At 49.0% G+C, this 18,477-nt stretch overlaps 1 protein-coding gene across 5 annotated transcripts; it reads right to left on the reverse strand.

Moving 5' to 3' along the window:
* Positions 1-8,704: 8,704 nt before the first annotated feature.
* On the reverse strand, positions 8,705-18,162 carry SNX11 (sorting nexin 11). Of its 5 annotated transcripts, none has more exons than XM_060646288.3 (8): positions 18,059-18,159; positions 15,713-15,772; positions 14,677-14,731; positions 14,153-14,239; positions 13,748-13,848; positions 11,806-11,901; positions 11,366-11,578; positions 8,705-10,252 (listed from the first exon to the last, which is right to left on the reverse strand). In XM_060646288.3, exons 3-8 carry the CDS (start codon positions 14,716-14,718, stop codon positions 9,979-9,981), a joined length of 813 nt encoding a protein of 270 aa, XP_060502271.1. In that variant the 5' UTR covers positions 14,719-14,731; positions 15,713-15,772; positions 18,059-18,159; the 3' UTR covers positions 8,705-9,978. The 5 variants fall into 5 exon arrangements, with proteins under 5 accessions (XP_060502271.1, XP_060502276.1, XP_060502272.1 ...); XM_060646293.3 differs by lacking the exon at positions 18,059-18,159 and adding an exon at positions 17,259-18,027; XM_060646289.3 differs by lacking the exon at positions 15,713-15,772 and having other exon boundaries at positions 18,059-18,162.
* Between the last annotated feature and the right edge of the window lie 315 nt (positions 18,163-18,477).

Raw genomic sequence — 18,477 nt, forward strand, 5'->3', positions numbered from 1 at the left:
TCACCAAGAGAGGGAAACTGGAGAGCTGTCAATGCATCCCAAGTTTCTCAGAACATTTTATGACAGCCATTCATTTCCAGATTGCCTGACCCGGGAGTTAAAAAAAAAAAAAAGAAGAAGCTTTTTGTGTATGAGAAGATAAAGAGGTAAGAAAAGGGGACAACGGGGTCTGCCAGAAAAAACAAAAAAGAGGGAGGTAAAAGGCAATACAGAACTGTTGATAATGTGCCCTCTGCTTTACACAGGGCGCTAAAGGAGACTGAACCACTAGGTGGCAGCAGATGAGCAGATGAACCAAAAACAACCAATTGCCTCCCGTTTCAGGAAGCTTTGCACCAATCCCAACCTACAGGTAAGCACAATGGGCATTGTTCTGAAGTGTTCACGGGAGGAAGCAAATAGAAACCCCTCTATGCCCCCAGAGTGTTCCCTCCCTTAAAGAACCCCCAGGGACCCAACGCTAGAAGGCTGGTGGCTAAGAGGAGAGAGCACCATTGTGCCACTGCTGTGTGAATGAGACACCAGAAAAGGGAAAACCAGAAGAGGAAGAGCAGGTTTCTGGGGCAGGGTCAGAAGAGGGATGAAAAAGGAGAAAGGTCAAGGTAACTTCACTCTCTGCACAGTTCAGCAACCTCTCAGTATCATGGTCATTGGCTTCCAGCATTTAAAACAAAATCCCCCTTAGTGCAATAGTTTCTTCTATGCCTGGAGGCCGGAGGAAATAACCACATGCCATACTGTGCAGGTCTTTGGCACCCCCGTCAACTGCAAGAACAAAACTCTCAGACTCTGATCCTTCTAGCTGTAAAACTCAGCAGAAAGAGAAATTAGATTGGCCCTCAAAGATATGAACAAATGGACTAATCAAGAATTTGGTCCATAGCCATCTGGCGATCTCTGACATGGTTACAGGAAAAGACAGAGGAAGTCAGATGGGTTGATAAGACTATCTACAGCCTGAAGGACATTCTCTTTTAGGAGAAAGTTCTAAAGGAGACCTTTTGGAAGCAGTAGATTCCTACAGTCTGTCTGAAGCTAAGCCACACCTACCAAAACTGCTCCCACTCAATTTGACAGCCACTATTTTAACCAACAGCCTCAGAAAGCAACTGGCTAATCAGATTACCACTTCTCTGACTCCGCTAACCAAAGCCCCACCTTACTATCTGGATAACTGGGGCATTAGACCGCATATCTAACCACATTATATGTAGGATGGCTTCTTGATGGCCACTGATTGCTCTGGCCCGGGAAATAGGAGAGGGAGGCTTTTTCCCTTTCCTGATTTTATGTAAAGGAAGGAAAAGAAGAACAGAAAGATCCTTAATTTTTAAAAAAAAAAAATTTTATGTTTTTATTTATTTTTGAGACAGAGAGAGACAGAGCATGAGCAGGGGAGGGGCAGAGAGAGAGGGAGACACAGAATCTGAAGAAGGCTCCAGGCTCTGAGCTGTCAGCATAGAGCCCGACGCGGGGCTTGAACCACGAACTGTGAGATCATGACTCGAGCCACCCAGGCGTCCCAAGATCCTGAATTTAAGAAGCAAATGTATATCTGCCTTTTACAGGTAAATAAGTAATAACTTACCGAGAATGCCTAACATCCGAGAACAACTAACTTAGTGACATCCACTGGATAATCTGACCCGGGGCTGCTACCATTTGGCCCGCATTGTCCAAGCTGATATCTGAGAATCCTAAATGCTCTGAAAGCAGCCTTTCAGCTACATTTCACTAAAAGTACTTTCTCCTAGTGTGTTTTCTCTGTCATCCATATAGCAAAATAGCACAGACACTGTTTTGCACCAGCTCAATGTTAAATTTTCTCATATGGTTGTCTCTCTTAGAAAATCTGTATTTAACTCAAAACCCACTGCACCTGTTCCTCTGGCGAATACAAAATGGGAAAGAGAAGGGAATTCCTCTTGCTGCTCATTTCCTAAATTCAGACAGTCTGATTCCTTTTAAAGTGACAGCAAGGGCAAAAGTTGGACCTGACGAGACACGCCCCCTCCCATTGGAGACAGATACTTGATCTCAACATAGCCTGTGAGGAACTGCCTAGATTTCAAGTTAGCGTTCACTTCTTTTTTTAGCTTGCTCAGTTGCACCGCCTCATTTGCCATCAGTCTCTGCAAGTGGCAAAGCTGAGGATCTGAAAGGTGTTGACTTGGACAAAAATCACACAGAATCTGCCCGGGAAAGAGCAAATACAATGAACAACCCCGGAAATTCTCAGTCTGCTGCTCTGCTTGTTGAATCACCCGAGCTGGGCTGCAGTTAGACACCTCCAGCGACACATTTTCAAATTCTACGTTTCGTGCCAGTCACTTGCATCACAATGAAGCAGTGGTTCCGTGCAAAGAGCAAGATCACGCATGTGCAGGGGGGAAGGGGTGAGGGTACATTCCTGCCTTTAAAAACCAGTCTGAGAAAGATGGAGTTGAAGAGAAGAAAGAAAGAAAAAAAAAGAAAGAAAGAAACCAAAGTATGTTTTGTTTTGTTTTGTTTTCATATAAGAACAAAACTCTCAGATGACAAGTTCAGAGGTGCTTTAATCTTTGGCCAAAGAGAAGCCCTCCCCACAGGTCTCCCCACCAGGAGTGGCTCTGGAAGGATAAATCTTACATGGCATTGATTTGCTAATTCCTGGAGCACCAGCAAAATCTGTGGAGCTGATTTAGAAAAAGCAGCCGTCTACACAGAGGATTATCCCTGCGACACAGCCCAGTGACTCAGACTCATTTTCTAGTTTGTGGATTACCATAGTCCCTGGCTCCTTCCCCTTCCCTCCCGCCCAGCCATTTCATTTCCCTTTAGAATTTAGAGATTGGTTAGGGAGTTTGAAATTTAGCAACTCAAAAGAGATTTTTCTTCTTCAAGGGATTTGAAGTGTTCTCCCTATTTCCCTATCAAAAACTGTTCAGAAAACAGGTTGTTTTGGTGGGAGGTTTTTGTTGTTATTAGTGTGAATCGATCGTTCTTTTGCAACTCTATAGGATTCAATTAGCAATACATTTTCAGATGTAGCCCACTTCGTACAAAAATCTTTTATAAATGTAATGCCTCCCCCCCCCAAAAAAAACTATCGTATTAGAGGAAACTGAACTAGAATTAACAAGGTGACCATATAACTTATTTCCCAGAGATTGTTTTGAGACAAAAGGGGGGAGTTATTGATAATTGATCATTGTGGCCAAGACCACAGGTATAAACCAGGATGAGAGGTCCCCCTAAAAATCAGGCAAAATGGGGCATCCAGTCACTTGGGGAGTGAGTGGACGGTAGACAGATTATCTGGCTCTCCGGATACGACACTTGGGAAATTCCTTCTAATGAAGTCCTCCCCTGCCAGCCCAGTTCCTAGACAAACTCTGCCAACTAGGCTTCTTTTCCTGATGCCTAGGCTGTTCCGAGAGGCCCGCTATCTCTGGCATCAGGCTGCTCGTGGGGCTGGCTGGCTGTTGGCCGCTGTGTGTGTTCAGTTCCGTCACGGGGCCCCATCGCGGCCAGCCACCCCTCCACCTGGCAAGGCGCCACGGAGGGAAGCACGTCTGTAGCCCTGGGCAACAGTGCGCTGCTCCCTTGCCTCCTGTGATGGGAGCGAGTTCCAAGAGGCTTCTAGTGCTGGTCCTCAAAGAGGGCATCTGGCTCTACTGTAGACGCTCTTAACCTGATGGTGAGCAGCTGGCCCTCTTTTATCCCCTCATCAGATCAGAGAACAGAAAACACGCTACAGACACTTCCCTCTTACCTGCGGTCAGACACTCCGGCCTTACTCTGCCTTGAATCTCCCACCCCCCTCCCCCCAGGCGGCACAAGCACACCACCCGCCCGCCTGTACTGGATGCCTCCCATGGGTCGGCACCCCGCCGGGCCTGTCACTGACATACCCCACCTCTGGGAAAGCACCTGCCATCTGGAGATCTTAGATCATTTCTTCGACATCGCTAGGGCAGTGCGGGGGCGGGGCAGAACTTGGAGCTTTACTACTTCTTCTGTTAGTGGGGGATTCCTAACCTGGCACTATTGACACTTGGGGGCAGGTGATTTCATGTTGTTGGGGACGCTGTAGGATGTTCAGCAGCATCCCTTTCCTCCACCTACTAGACGCTGGTAGTACTCCTCCCCACTCACCCCCTCTTCCCCGGTCTGACACCCAAAACTGTCTCCAGACAGCGCCAAATGTTCCCTGGGAACAAAATACCCCGTGGTTGAAAACCATGGTCTTGGGACATTGGTGTGCGTAGGGCCAAGCACAGAAAACTGTCCTGCCTTCTAGAAGTGTGTGCTTTAGCCACTGGATTATAGTGATAGAAGCTTACTGCTAGGTTGGGAAGACCTAGGGTAAAAATGCCATGAATTCCTCAGGGTCTAAGAACTAGCAGGCCAACCCCGATGCTCCATGGAGATCTGCTTGCCTGCACTGCTGCAGATTCCACTACAAAAATGTTTGCAAAAATGGAGGTATAGCTCAGGGGGAGAGCATTTGACTGCAAAAATGTTTGCAAATGAATGGGCCTGTAATTGCTGATTTAGAGAGCTGCGTGCCAGTGTCTCACATCTTGAGCTCTGCGGTTGTGATCCTTGTTTCCCTTTCCTGTGGCAGAAATCTACAAGGGGAGCCCTGATCAGAACTCTTGATCAGGACTGAGCGAGATGCCGTGTACGACCTCAGAGCAAGAAACCAAGTTCACTGAAACACGGCACGAGGGCAGGTGCAGCCCATGGGGGGTGCTGGTTTCCTGTGCTTTGTACTGGGTAGGCCTGGGTGGTCCTCAGGCAGAAGTGGCAAGTGTCAGGGCACCTGTCATCTCCCAGCTGCAATTACCCTTCCTGGTCTTTCACGTTAGTTTTTAAGGGAAGTTTTCTCGTGCAAAATAACTCCTAGAAGCTCTGTCAAGAACTAAAAATAAATAAATAAATAAAACACAACCAAAACCTACTGCTCTCTCCGGAGGCCAAGACAGGATGAGGGGTCTACTGCCTTTGTTGTTTTTGCCCGCACGGGCCAGACAGCAAGGCCATCGCTGGCCCTGGTGCCAGCCAGAGCCCTGTCAATGCTGCCTCCCCTGGGCTCCGAATCCAAGGCACCTGGAAGGGTTATTAGCAGGATTGGAACTCATCCCTCTGCTGGGACTGGATCATAATTACAGTAATTTTCTAACAGAGCTGGGCAGTAGGACTGTTTAATCAGCATTCGACTCCCTTGTGCTCCCAGCCCTCATCACTCAAGGAGAGGAGTGGGATGGCTCTTAAAGAGACAGTGCCCGCCTTTCAGCACTTTGAACAGATGTGCCCTAATTGGTAGAATATATCTAAGTCTCGTAGCTTATAGCAGACAACCTGCATTGCCTCCAACAAACTGCCCTGGGCTCTCACTATTCGGGGCCTTCTGCTCAAGGGACTTGGGTCAGGCTGCCGGTGGGGCTGGCCTCCCCTACCAGCTTAGCCACCAGGGGAAGTCCATACACAGGGCTAGAGCACTTACGGAAGGATCTAAACTAGCTGGCCCCTTGGAAACGGATGGTCTGAAGGAAAAGGTGCTTGACGGAAGGAGGGACGCAAGAGCCATAGATTAAGAAATTTCGGCAGGGGGTTTCCCATAATCCAAAGATTACAGAAGCGTCTCATGTTCCTGCACTTCTGGGGGAGAAAAAAAAAAAAACCTTAAAAGACTTTCAGGTAGTCTCTTAATTCTCACACTCTGGCTTTCCCATGTCTCTCTACTTACTACTCCTGCCCCTTTTACTGCTGTGTAAATGCTCCCTTTTCTCTTCCTTTGCTGGTGGAAGTGGACCAGGTCTCCCCTGAATGGAAGGGAGTAAAATTATTCACTTTGCTCATTGAATCAGGAGCATTCTGTCTTCTAAAAAGTGTGGCTCTTGTTATCCTTTGGAGCATAAACTGTCCGTGTTTATTAGATGTTGAGATGTGAGGTTCCAGGTACCACTCCAAATCTAGCCATTTCTAAAGTGGAACTGGTTTTTCCCAAGAAGTTATTTCTCTAATAACATGCTAGCAGTGGCCCCTACTGCCCTGTTGTTAAGCCAAATGCATACGTGGTCTTTGTAGTGGTTCCTCAGCGTTGTGCACAGAAGAGAGCTAGGGCAGGGCGTAAATGAGAAGAGGTGAGTGGGGGGCTCCCAAAATGGGGTGGGCACACCCTCAGGAAAGAAGGTAGAGTGGGGTGAGGGGAATAGGAAAGGGGGGGGGACACTCATCCACAATTCAAGGACAGGTTACTTTGAGCCAGGTGACATGCCCTCTACAGAGCTGAGTCCTGCTGGCAGAGGGCTGCCCAGGAAGGTTGCTTGGGATCAGTGCCCAGGCGTGACCGAGGAAGTCACCGTCCCGCGCAGCGCTGGTTATCTGCTTGGCTTCAGCTGCGTCTCAGCTGGCTGCTCACACAGAAATCTGCAGATGCCACCCCGGTCCCTGACTGAATGCTCCTGCGGCCTCCGTGAGGCAGGCCAGGCACTGGTCTATTTCCATTTCTCCCTTCGACCCCATTTCACATCCTCCTGGCTCACTGTCCTCCCCACCCCTAAGGTGTTGTGAATATAAACAAATTCACAAGCATGCAGTTAACTTAATGTCCGATCAGACTGTCAGAGTCACGATCACCTCCCAAACTAAGCTACCAGAGAGGTGTCTAGGACTTGGTGGTGTGGATCTAAGGCCTCCACAGTCAGAAAGCTGAGGACTGCAGAGGGGCTCTGACTTCTGAGACAACTCCAAAAAGCTGTGCAAGTGGACTTAGACATTTTTTTTTTTTTTTACCTTGAGTAGCAGTGGGTTTATTTTAGTTTAAAAATAAATGGGGGGGAGAGGGAGGGACAAACAAACACCCGGTCTTTCAGAGCTTGGAAAGTAACTCTCACATGAATATGCTCTCCCACCACCTAAACATGTTTTTTAGGGGGGGCTGGCTGGCTCAATCGGTAGAGCACGTGACTCTCAATTTTACGGTTGTGAATTTGAGCCCCATGTCAGGGGTAGAGTTTACTTTTAAAATAAATAAATTTTAACTAAGTAACTAACTAAATAATAAAAAACATGCTTTAAAAAAAAAATTGCTCTTTTTAAAGTAGGCTCTATACCCAACGTGAGGCTTGAACTCATGACCCGGAGGACAAGAGTCACATGCTCTTCTGACTGAGCCAGACAGCCACCCCATAAAACCACAGTTTAGTTTCCTTAGCTAGAAAATGAGTATAGTACTTGCCCTGCCTTCCTCACTGGACACTGAGGTCAAGCCAGAGGATGCAAAGGAGACTTATTTTCATACAAGAAAACCTACCTCCCCCCCCCTACACACACACACACACACACACACACACACACACCCTTCCATCCACCAAACAAGATGAAAGCCATGAGCATGAGCACACTTATCCCGGGTAACAGGAGAGACCAGACTTGGGCCACAGAAGCAGCAGTCAGAAAAAAAGGTGACTACATCAGGCACAGAGCCCAGCTCAAATCTAAGTTCAAACGCAAAATACTTGAGTTCCACAAAAGCTGAGCTGAGTACAGCTGGGCCAGCCCCTCTCCCCAGGCCCCCCCCCCCCCCCCCCCCCCCCCCCCCCCCCCCCGTCTTCCCTACGGAGCTCGCCAGCCCTGGTAGCCGGCCCTTAGCACACGCAGGGACCGAGTAAAACGTGACAGGCCAATGGCACTGCCTGGATGGAGAGGAAACTGGTTTTGCTGTTTTCCTGGCAACTCCAGGCCCGCATCAGAAAATCTCTTCCCCTCCCTTCTTAGGACATCTCCCATGGCATACACTCAACTGTGCACAAGACGGTGCTGGGATGGCGCCTGGCCTTGGATTAACTGAGCTGCTGTTGTACGCACTGCTGGTAATGGATCATTAAAAAAGCCGGGAGTCAGAAAAATCGCATCCGTGTCTTTGAACGGCTCCTGCTGTCCCAGCAGCCTACCCTGCTGGCAGAACTAGCTGCTGAGCACCAACTCCAGGAAGAAAAGGAGCGAACAGAAGAAGGCCAACCCAGCTTGCTGTTTTTTGGCTGAGTAGGGAATTGACACAGACCACCTCCGGCTCCTGTCTGGAAGTTTCGAGATCAGAGAGCTTCAGGCACAGCTGGGTTCACAGCTGCACCATTTGGAGCATTGGACTCATTAATATTCATGAGTCATCCCCACCAATCGGCAGAGCGGATGCCATTAGCTTAGCATCTGTCGAGTTTTTGTGAGGGTTGCGTATGGAGTTTTTTTCCCCTTTTAAATGAACTTCTTTTGACATTTTGGATTTGCCTCTGTAGGTTTTCTAGCCTCGCCTTGCTCCGCTGCATCATATAAAGGAGAGACCCAGGGGAGGCGGGCAGGAAAGAGGGATGGGTCCCAGCCAGGGCTCTGCATCTGCCTGTTGACAAACTTTATTTCTCTTTCAGCACCTGGCACCTCAGACAGGCTGCGAGGACGGAAGCGGCAGCAGGTAAATTATCCCTAACAAGGTTCATGCCCACAAGTGCGAGAAAAGCCGGATCCTGGCTCTCCAGAAGACGACCCTTCCTTCAGCGGTGGACTAGCGCGGCACACACAGTGCCGGAGAGCTGCGGCCCCCGGCTCTGAACCGTTATTTCCACGCTGATAAATTCATGATTTATGAAAGCAACTACTGCCAGCCCTCCCTCCCTCCTCCTCTGCTACAGCTTGTTAGACACGAATGGCAACAACCGTCTTAAATACTTGGAATTTTATTTCAGGCCAAAGCCCCTCAACTCTGAACTAAATGCCATGACAGTCCCACAGCACAGGCTGGTGTTAAAGGAGCCCGCAGACAGGGCGCGGTGGCCAGAGGAGGGGGGGGTGGGCGAGAGGAGAACCGCACACCCACACCCACACCCACACCTAAGCGCCACGCAATGCACACCGCCAGCGGCACTCGGCTCCTACCCGCTCGGCTCTCCACGGAGAGGAATTATGGCAGCAGGAGGGCAGAATGCCTCATTGTGTGAAGGCGTGTCGTTCCTCACCTCCATCCCCAGAGCCCTCTCTCCAGGCACAGACAAAGCCCTTGCGCCCCATTGGACTGAACATACGGCCTCCCTGCAACACAGCAACACAGCAGAGGGACACTGTGGTAGCTGAAGCCCCGGGGGCAGGAGGCTATTACTCAGGGAGAAGAGAAGGATTCAAAAAAGAAAGGAGCCCACGCTAACCGTGCAGAAAACACAGTCACATCTCTGCTTTGTAACCGGAAAAGAGAGCGACAGCGCAGGACCCAGGACAGCCTTTTCTAAAACAAAACCCCGAGCCGTTGCCTTTCCTCGGGCTGTGACCGACCGCTTCTCTTCCGCAGATGGCCATGAGCTATTTCATGAATCTCAGGCCCCAGGCGGTGAGACAGAGGTCTCAAGATATGCAGGAAACCCCGGCGACAGAGGAGTCACAGCACTGTTCCGTTCCGTGGGATTAGTGAAGGAAGGCAAGCGAGGGGGTGGGAGAATCGACATTCACCCCCTGGTCCACCAAAGGAGGCAGGCAAGAGGCCAGCCTCCCAGAAACAAAGTGCTCCAAGGGCCGCAGCAAAAACACAGCCCCCGGGAATACAACTACGCAAGTGTTTCTGTTGGGTCAGTATTCAATAGGACAGCTTAAAATCTGCCACTTGCAGGTCCCCAAAACCAGTCACCTGAGGCAATGCTCTCGGGTCCATTAACGAACATCTAAAGAAACTCAGCTCCCAGGGGAGTAAATATACCACCCCCCACCCAGTGTTTCCGTGCAAAACCAACAGCCCGCGGGCCTTACGCCTACCTTACAACTGTACAGTGTTTAATCCTGCGGAGGAAGCCTGAGGAGCTATTGCGACCCGCCTCTGTGCAACCAACCTGAGCAGAGGCAACCGTAAGACACTAAGTGGCCCAACTGCCCACACCTACCCTGTGCCCGATCCCACCCCAGCAAGTCCCCTTGCCGCCTTGGAGCAGAACCCAGGGCTCAGACCAGAGCTCATTTCTCCACAACCGTTTCTAACTGCCCAGGGTCCAAAGGCACAGCATGGTCCCCTGCCATGGCCCTCCTCACTGGCTGAGGAGCAGATGTCCCCTCATCGGGTCTTGTAAAATCACAGCATGATGGCGAGGGGGAGGGTGGCAGAGGGGGGCTTTCCAAGGAAGGAGCTTCAGAGTCAACAACGGGAGCCCACACCTCGAAACGGTCCTTTTCTTCCCTGGGAGGTGGTGAGGGAGAGCTCCTCCTGCCCGATCGTGGAAGAAAGCAGCAACTGGGAAAGGACGGGACGGGAAAAAGGGCATGAGCAGAGAAACAAAAATCAATAGATAAACACAAGTGAACAAACAAACAAACGGTGGGCCGGCCATACAAATGGAGTATTATTTGGCCATAAAAAGGAATTAAACACTGAAACCCCCTACAATACGGATGCACCTTGAAAACGCGGAGTCGAAGAAGCCAAGCACAAAAGACCACACCTCATATGACTCTGCTTGTGTGAGATGTTCAGAACAGACAAATCCACAGATGCAGAAAGTAAACTAGTGCTCATCAGGGGTTAGGAGGTTGGGAAAATGGGGAGTCCCTGCTAATGGGTCCAAGGTTTCTTTGGGGATGATAAAAATTGGGGTTCTAAAATGGACTATGGTGACTGACAGTTGCACAACTTTGTGAACAAATTAAAAACTACATTAACTGTAACATTAAAAGGATGACGTTTAAAATATGTAAATTATAACTCAATAAAGTTACTTTTTTTATAAGATTTTATTTTTAAGTAATCTCTAAACCCAATGTGAGGCTTGATCTCACAAACTCAAGATCGAGAGTCACGCGCTCCACTGACTGAGCCAGCCAGGTGCCCCAAAATTGTTACTTGAACAGGGCGGGAGTCGGGGGGGAGGGGGGGGTGCCTGGGTGACTCAGTCAGTTGAGTGTCTAAATTCAGCTCAGGTCATGATCTCGCAGCTCAGGAGTTCGAGCCCCACATCGGGCTCGCTGCTGTAGACTCAGAGCCCACTTCGGATCCTCTGTCCTCCCTCTCTCTCTGCCCCTCCCCTGCTCATGCTCGCTCTCAAAAATAAAATAACCATTTAAAAAATTAATTACATAAAATGGCGGGGAGAGAAATAAAGAACAGAATGAGAAAGTCTTCTCTTCTTTTCCCCAAGTTTCAATAGGAGAGCCTGCTACCCAGGGACGAGGTAGCCCAGATGCTCAGACCCTAGCGCACAAGATGAGAAAACCATGCACAAGGGGAAGGAGGCCTCTTCTGAAAGGCTGCCAATGCCGTGACAGGACTTTCTCTATCCAACGGACACCTCACTGGCCCGGGCTACAGTAGTCCTAGCCCTCGGTGCCTCAGAAATGAGAGCTCCAGTACCTCTTAGGCTGGTCTCCTTTAGCCAGGTGAGAAGAACCCCGCCTCTCCTCCTGGACCCAGCCACAGTTTGACATAGCATAGTGAAGAATGGCGTCAGAAACCGTCATGGGGCTTCGGCCCTGGACACAGGCTTCGATCTCGGGCACCGAGAGCTGGCTTTGCAGGAAGAGGTGTAACTGGCTGTCTGACAGGAGGACCACACTCTGCAGGACCCTGGGGAAAACAAAGGACGTACAACACAGCATCACCCTGAGCAGCTGCCCTCCCCAGCCCCACTTGCTGAAGAGCTTCCGGCTTGAGGGAGCACTGAAGGTATGGGGGTGCGAGAAAGGCATCTACCATAAATGTGCCTGTCTATTCAAAGGGACCATTCTGCCTGGCCCCCTCCCCCTCCCCGCCCACCCACACGAGGCAGGTGCTAGCCCACCACGCCCACTCACTTTTCCAGGAAGTGCTGCAGACCTTGCCGGCGCTTCTCAATGAACTCATCGGAGCTGCCAAAGAAGGTTGACTTCCCAGGAAGTTCAGGTACAGGGCTGTGGGGTCACATAATGTTGAACACCCAAGATGAGTGTGACATTAAAGACAGTCATTCCACCCCCTGAGCGAGGAAACCCCCTAAAAAGAGGCACAAATCAATACACATAGCTTTTAATAAGGTGGGGAGGGGGGCAAGGCTAATACCGACTGCGGGACATCCATGTGTCAGGCACCATCAGAGAAGTTAAGTAAATTTCCCGATGTCACACAGCTAGTAACCAGCAGAGTTGGTATTTGAATCACATCTATGACTTCAAAACTTCATTGCTGCTATACTACATTGTTTACAAAACCCACTCCCACCATCAGCTTTTAGGGTTTTTTTGTTTGTTTGTTTTTTAAGTGCATTATTTATTTTGAGAGAGGGGCAGAGAGAGAATCCCAAGCAGGCTCTGCACTGGAAGCATGGAGCCCGACACAGGGCTCGAACCCAAGAACCAAGAGATCATGACCTAAGCCAAAACCAAGAGCCACCTAACCAACTGAGCCATCCAGGCGCCCCTGTCAGCTCTTATTTTAAAAAGGAAAAGACTTGGGGTACCAGGGTGGCTCAGTCAGTTAAGTGTCCAACTTCGGCTCAGGTCATGATCTCATGGTTCATGAGTTCGAGGCCCGCATCAGACTCTCTGCTATCAACACAAAAGCCTGCTTCAGATCCTTGTCCCCCTTCTGTCTCTGCCCTTCTCTCGCTCTCTCTCTCTCAAAAATAATAAATTTTTAAAAATAAATTAAATAGATAGATAGATAGATAAATAAATAAATAAGAAGAAGAAGAAACCTGGACACGGAGATGTGGAGCCTGCTGGGTCCCTGCATGTCAATTAAGACCTACCTCCTCCAACCCAAGCAGGTCACATGCTTAGAATTTTCTAAAAGTAGTTGAGTTGTAGCAAGCCATCCACAAATTCTTTAAACCTCCCTAGCTTCTATTATGAACATATTTTTAAAAAAACAACAGGCCAGGGGCCCCTGGGTGGCTTAGTAGGGTAAGCATCCAACTTCAGCTCAGGTCAAGATCTCACAGCTCGTGAGTTCGAGTTCCGCATCCGGCTCTGTGCTGACAGCTCGGAGCCCAGAGCCTGCTTCGGATTCTGTGTCTCCCTCTCTCCTCTGCCCTGTCCCCAACTCATACGCACGTGTGCGTGCGTACACTCTCGCTCTCTCTAAAATAAATAGACTTAAAAACAAAAAACAAAAAAAACAGGCCAGGCAATAGGATGCAGGATCCGTCAGAGGAAATCCCAACTGGCAACGAGGACCTGACCCATGACAACGGCTTCATCAGTCCCACATGTTAACTAACCGGCTCGGGCACCCACAGGCCACCTGTCCCCAGAGCATTCTGTTCTAAACTGTCTCCAGTTTTAGGACTTATTTGGGATGGTGTAAGTGAGGAGTGAACAGTACTACTTTCCCTAAGGCCCTCAGTCTGTTATGTCTCTCAGAAAATTTCTCTGCACAAAAAAGAAAAAAAAATTAAGATTTTTTACAGGTCAAATGGACAGGAACACCACTGGTCACGTTAAGTCCAGGTGCTAACAGGTTTCTGATAACCAGTGACACGCACACATAAAATGCTAGCAGTACACTTGTTTAGCCCTGGATGAATATGCATATAAAAAAAGAAAAATATTTTTGATATTTGATGACTTTGTTAGGACAAAATACTAGAAATAAGAACTCTGTCTTTACTTTTTCCACTGACTTGAAAACATAATTTAAGAACACATTTCTCAATTTCCTAAGTGCCTGACACGTTGCCAGGTTTGTTTTTTATTGTAAACTCTGGTTCTCACATAAGCACCAGTCTCAGATCCAAGAAAGAAGCAGAAGCAAACTCACACTAAACCAGCATTTCTCTGTAGCTGCTTTCTCAGCCACACGAACTCACGGTAGCGGCGACGCACACAGGACGTCTTGGCGGTAAAGGCCTTGCTGTTGGTCTACAGGAGGAAGTACGTGAAAAAGAAAAAAAACAGGTAGAAAAAGACCAAGTTTACATGAACTCCCCATGGTCCCTCTGACGGAGGATCCAAGCCATCAGGCCTGATCAAGGGCTCTGACCAGAGCAAGGTGCCACCAGGCAGCCAGAAAGCAACTCTCACCCATTATCTCAAGTTCATGCCCTTCCTCCCTCCTTTTCTTCTGTCTCCAGACTGTCAAAGTACCCACAAAAAGGTTCTGCCTCAGCACTAGCCCTCAGTGCTAGAGAGTGTTGATCCCAATGCAAAAGTGTGATGCACTTACGTGGAGAAATATCTTATAATCCACATAAGAATTCCAGGAGCCCTCATTCTGCACGCGGGGGTCCTGAACACGCACAGTGATCACCTCCTGGAGGTAAGAAAGGCTCCTTCAGCTTCGGCTCAGCCACACAGTAAGGCAACTTTGACAACACAGGTGGCCAGATTTTTCCAATCAGCACCAACTTTCATTCATTTATTCATTCAATTCAACAAGGATTTATTGACCACCCACTATGTGTCAGACTCGGGTCTAAGGCACTGGGGGCAGAACATGAACAAGAGACAAAAATCCTTGCCCTCGTGAATGTGACATTCAACCATATTCCAACGAATGGAAAAGGTCAAAATGGAGTCTCATTTCCCTGTATGGCTTTACTATGGATTTCCTTCTCCTGCCTTTATTTTGAGCTCATCAGCACCCCCGAGGTATTACTGTCAGTACAATACCACGGAGCAATGATTTGCATCTTTTCCCAAATCCCACCAAACTTTTACCCACCTGTTTCCTGGAGACCACACGCTTACCTCCTGCTCTTGGTTTTCCAACATCCTACAGCAAAAGCCCATTGGAAGAAAACATCTGACAAGGGACAGAAGACAGGGCAACAATCACGGTTAGTATGCCTCTGTTCTTATCACTCTTCACCAAGGCAAAACCCTGAAAATTCTTAATTGAACCCCTGGGAAAACCCAGGCAACTTTTTTCGTTCTCTTGTAAAACTTAAGAGGAAGCAAAAAAATCCCCCCCCCTCCGCCCCGTTAGCTCAGTGCCAAGCTAAAAACCCAGATGATTTGACTCCCTGTGCAGACCACTGCCAGAACCCTTAACTAGGCCACCTCCAGCCAAAGCAGGTTTGGGTCTGTGCAGTGTGCACCTCCAGCAGCCAGAACAGGCAAGTTCAGCTGTAAAACCTCTGCTTGAGGATTGCAGGTGACAGTAGTGTCTCACCAGCACACACTACACACCCTAGCAAGCGAGCCTAACACTGCCCCCTCCTGGCGGTTTAGAGGCAACCACGCCCCACAAACACCAAGGCTTTTAAAAGTCTCTCTTTGTCTTGCTAAGCCTACAGTCGCCTACCCAGAGGTAAATCATAGAGCTGGAGAGCTCCGGGAGCACCTGAGTGGGTTGCCCAGTGGCAACCTTCCTTTATCTAATCTATTCTCCGGAACCCAAGCCAATGGCTCCCAATCATTTCCTCTCTCGACATGCTATCCGGTTTGTACCTCTGCCCAAGCACCCCACAGCTGCACACAGGTCGGCTCGGGATGTTTTCCGCTCCTTTGTAAAGATTCATTAAAGCCTAAGCCCCTGATTTCCCCCAGTGTGGCAGTTTACATGTGCAGCGACATCGCCCACTCCGACAAGGGGACCATGAAGCCTACAGCACAGGGTTACTCGAGTCCAAAGGGGCCCATGATGTCACCTTCTGTTAAAATACAGCACTAATCTTGTTACTCCTAGAACCACTCCAACAGCATCCACCCTGGCTGCCGCCTCCACCCCCTTCTCCTCTCTTAAGAGCAGAACAATAAGGTTTAATTTCCCTTTCCAATTTACCTTGAAATGAAAACTGACTTCAGCCAATATGTACTGCCAACAAATGATCCAGGCTGGCTCCTGGGAAAACAAGACTATCTCTAAGCTCTCCCTCTCCTCCCCACCCCCCATGCCCATTCACACACCCACTCATTTTTACAGTCCTACAATTAATTTGAAACACATTCTCTTATTAGTTCTGCCTTACCATTAGAAGAGTGTGTAATGAGCTTCTTTGTATTTTATGTTTTGCTAACACAAGGCTAACGTTTCAAGAGAAGGGGAGCTCATTTACACCACGAAATTAGCAGAGCCAACAACTTTCCCAATTCTTTCCAGAACACCAGAAGATCTCTCCACCCTAGCCACCGCACACAGAGACAAAACTGCGTGGTATGTGACAGGACTGGGCTACACTGTTGAGCAAACCAGAGTTTTTGTGACCGTAATACCCTCTTCGTATTCTTGCCAACAATCTGATTTTTCCATCTGATGAAATCACCGTCACAAAGGGGTCCTGAACTGAAAGGAAATTCCAATTCCGTAACGCCCAAAGTATAACATCTCCGATACAAGCAGTCATATGCCTGTGACCGAAAAGAACAGACCGACTAGCTGTGAACAGTTAACCACCTCAGATTTTTAAAAAAATAATAAAATGTTCTCTTCTCTTTTCAGCCATTTGGTAAACTGTCAGCACAGAAGCAGAGGGTTCAATATTCTGAAGTGTCTTTTTCACAAAAGTAATGATGGGAAAGATGAGGACAAGGAAATCATAGTCATTCATACACTCAGTGGGGCTCAACACATCTCCTGTGCCTTGAAAGGTTTGCCAAATTCAGGACCATAATTTAGTAATTAAATGGTCATCGTTCTGAGGCTCAAGTAGAGTTTGTATAGGGCCCTCCACCACCTCCAAGTGCAAGTCCCTCTCCTTTCCTTTGGGGCTAAAACCACTTAGTAACAAATAGCTATAAACTCGCTTAAAAAAAAAAAAAAAATCCTAGCACCCCCCCCAAGAGGCTGTATACTTAAATCTAACTTTAAAGGGCACCAACAAAGTTTCAATTGTAACTTGCCCTTAAACACGCTAGACCCTGGAACAAATACAAAAACCCAGACTCCAAATAATAATTTCTAGTAACTACTATTCTCCATCAGCTTCCTCCGCATAGATGCCACTCCTCACAAGGAAATGCTCAGTTCTGCCTGTGAAGGGGAAGGAGGAAGTTCTTTAACTTTGGCTCGTGATCTGGGAGATGGATCCAGGTCATCTAAATAAGGGTAAGTCAGCGATCCTCTCAGCTACAGCTACGTATGCATCCCACTCCGCACTAACTGCATTTCCTGGGTCCTTTCAGTCACATCCAAAGCTTCCTTTTCCTTCTCCATCTGTACCAGCACCAATATCTCCGGGAAGAATCCAGTTGTTTGCTTTATACAAAGCAGATTCCTTGTAAAGCTCTCCAGTGTCCTAACAATTCAAGGTAGTAATTCAAGGCTTTCCCACCATTTTAACCCCCATTTAAACTACTTCAAAAAGAGGTTAAAAACAAATTAAAAACACCTTAATCAAGTAGGTTAAGCATCTGACTCCTGATTTCAGTTCAGGTCATGCTCTCACAATTCCCGAGATCCAGCCAGGCGTCAGGCTCTGCGCTGATAGTGCGGACCCCGCTTAAGATTCTCTCTCTCTCCCACTCTCAAAATAAATGAAAAAACATTTATTTTACATCAGGTGATAAAAGTATATTGAGCCACCAAGACTCCTATCCCTTCTTACTCGTTCTTGAGCCCTTGGTGCCAGATGGCAACTCAAAAAGCTCTCCTGCCTAAACACCCACACGTGGTAGAGAATGCTCCCTTTTCTGACCAAGTTCTGTGTATTCCCAACCAAGCAGCTCCACTCCATCCTTCTGTCCATTTGTAATTTGCCACTCCTTACACATGGAAGGTAAATCACAAAGGCGACCACACTCTAGCAAGAACCGCCTCCATCCCCGTAAAATACTTGTCACTACTCCTACCTCTAGCCGTTTGGGTAATTGTCCCCAAACTCTTTTACTCTGACCACTCCCTCTCCATTCTTAACGAACTAGGAGCAAAAGGGCCCCATGACCCTTCTTCTCCTTTGGCGATTCAGTTTGGGGAGTGGAAAGCAAAGATGCTTTCTACTTTGAAAACAAATGGAAAAGCCGGGATTCCTTCCTTGGATCCGGAGCAAGCACCCGCCTTCATCCCGGGACGTGAGACAGCCTCTTCCCTAAAACGTCAAGCGAGAACCCCACCCCCAAGCGCCAGCCTGGACCCTCAAGCCTCACTGGAGAGCAGCGATCTGTCCCCGCGGTCCCGCCTACGACCCCTCACCTGAGAGCAGCACCCACTCCCCACAGCGACACCGCCAGCGCCGCACCATAGAGCCAGCCTCGGCTTCTCCTTCCGGGTAAGTGGCCGGTGCCCCGGTGCACGACGGGAGAAGGCTCCCGGCCACGCCAATCGCGGGTGCCCAGGACGCCCCGCCCCTGCAGGCCGGAGCTCTTAGTGGAGATTCCCGCTCCGGAGGCGGCGCGCTCGCTCCGCCCAGTCCCCGGCCGGAGTCCCGGCCCCCTGAGACTCATTCGGGACACTGGAGAGTGGACGCGGGTGAGGAGCGGTGAGTGGGCTCTGACGGCCAGTCCAGAGCCGTGTCCCGCTCGTCGTCGTCAGGCCCAGCCAGTCAGCGGCCAGGGGGCGTCATTAAAGGTCCGAAAGAGGGTCCCCGGACCGGGAGGTGTGAGGAGGTTGTC

This window comes from Panthera onca, chromosome E1 (genome assembly GCF_046562875.1).
Source record: "Panthera onca isolate mPanOnc1 chromosome E1, mPanOnc1 haplotype 2, whole genome shotgun sequence".
NCBI lineage: Eukaryota > Metazoa > Chordata > Mammalia > Carnivora > Felidae > Panthera > Panthera onca.

Bases quoted from the DNA above. Each gene is read 5' to 3' on its own strand.
- SNX11 (XM_060646289.3), bottom strand. From the start codon at position 14,718: ATGGGCTTTTGCTGTAGGATGTTGGAAAACCAAGAGCAGGAG. The intron at 11,902-13,747 runs GTGAGTTTGCTT...GTGACCCCACAG, and splicing joins CAGAGAAATGCTGGTTTAGT to CCCTGTACCTGAACTTCCTG. The intron at 10,253-11,365 runs GTACTGGAGCTC...GTCCTTTCCCAG, and splicing joins AAAGGAGACCAGCCTAAGAG to TTGCTGCTTTCTTCCACGAT.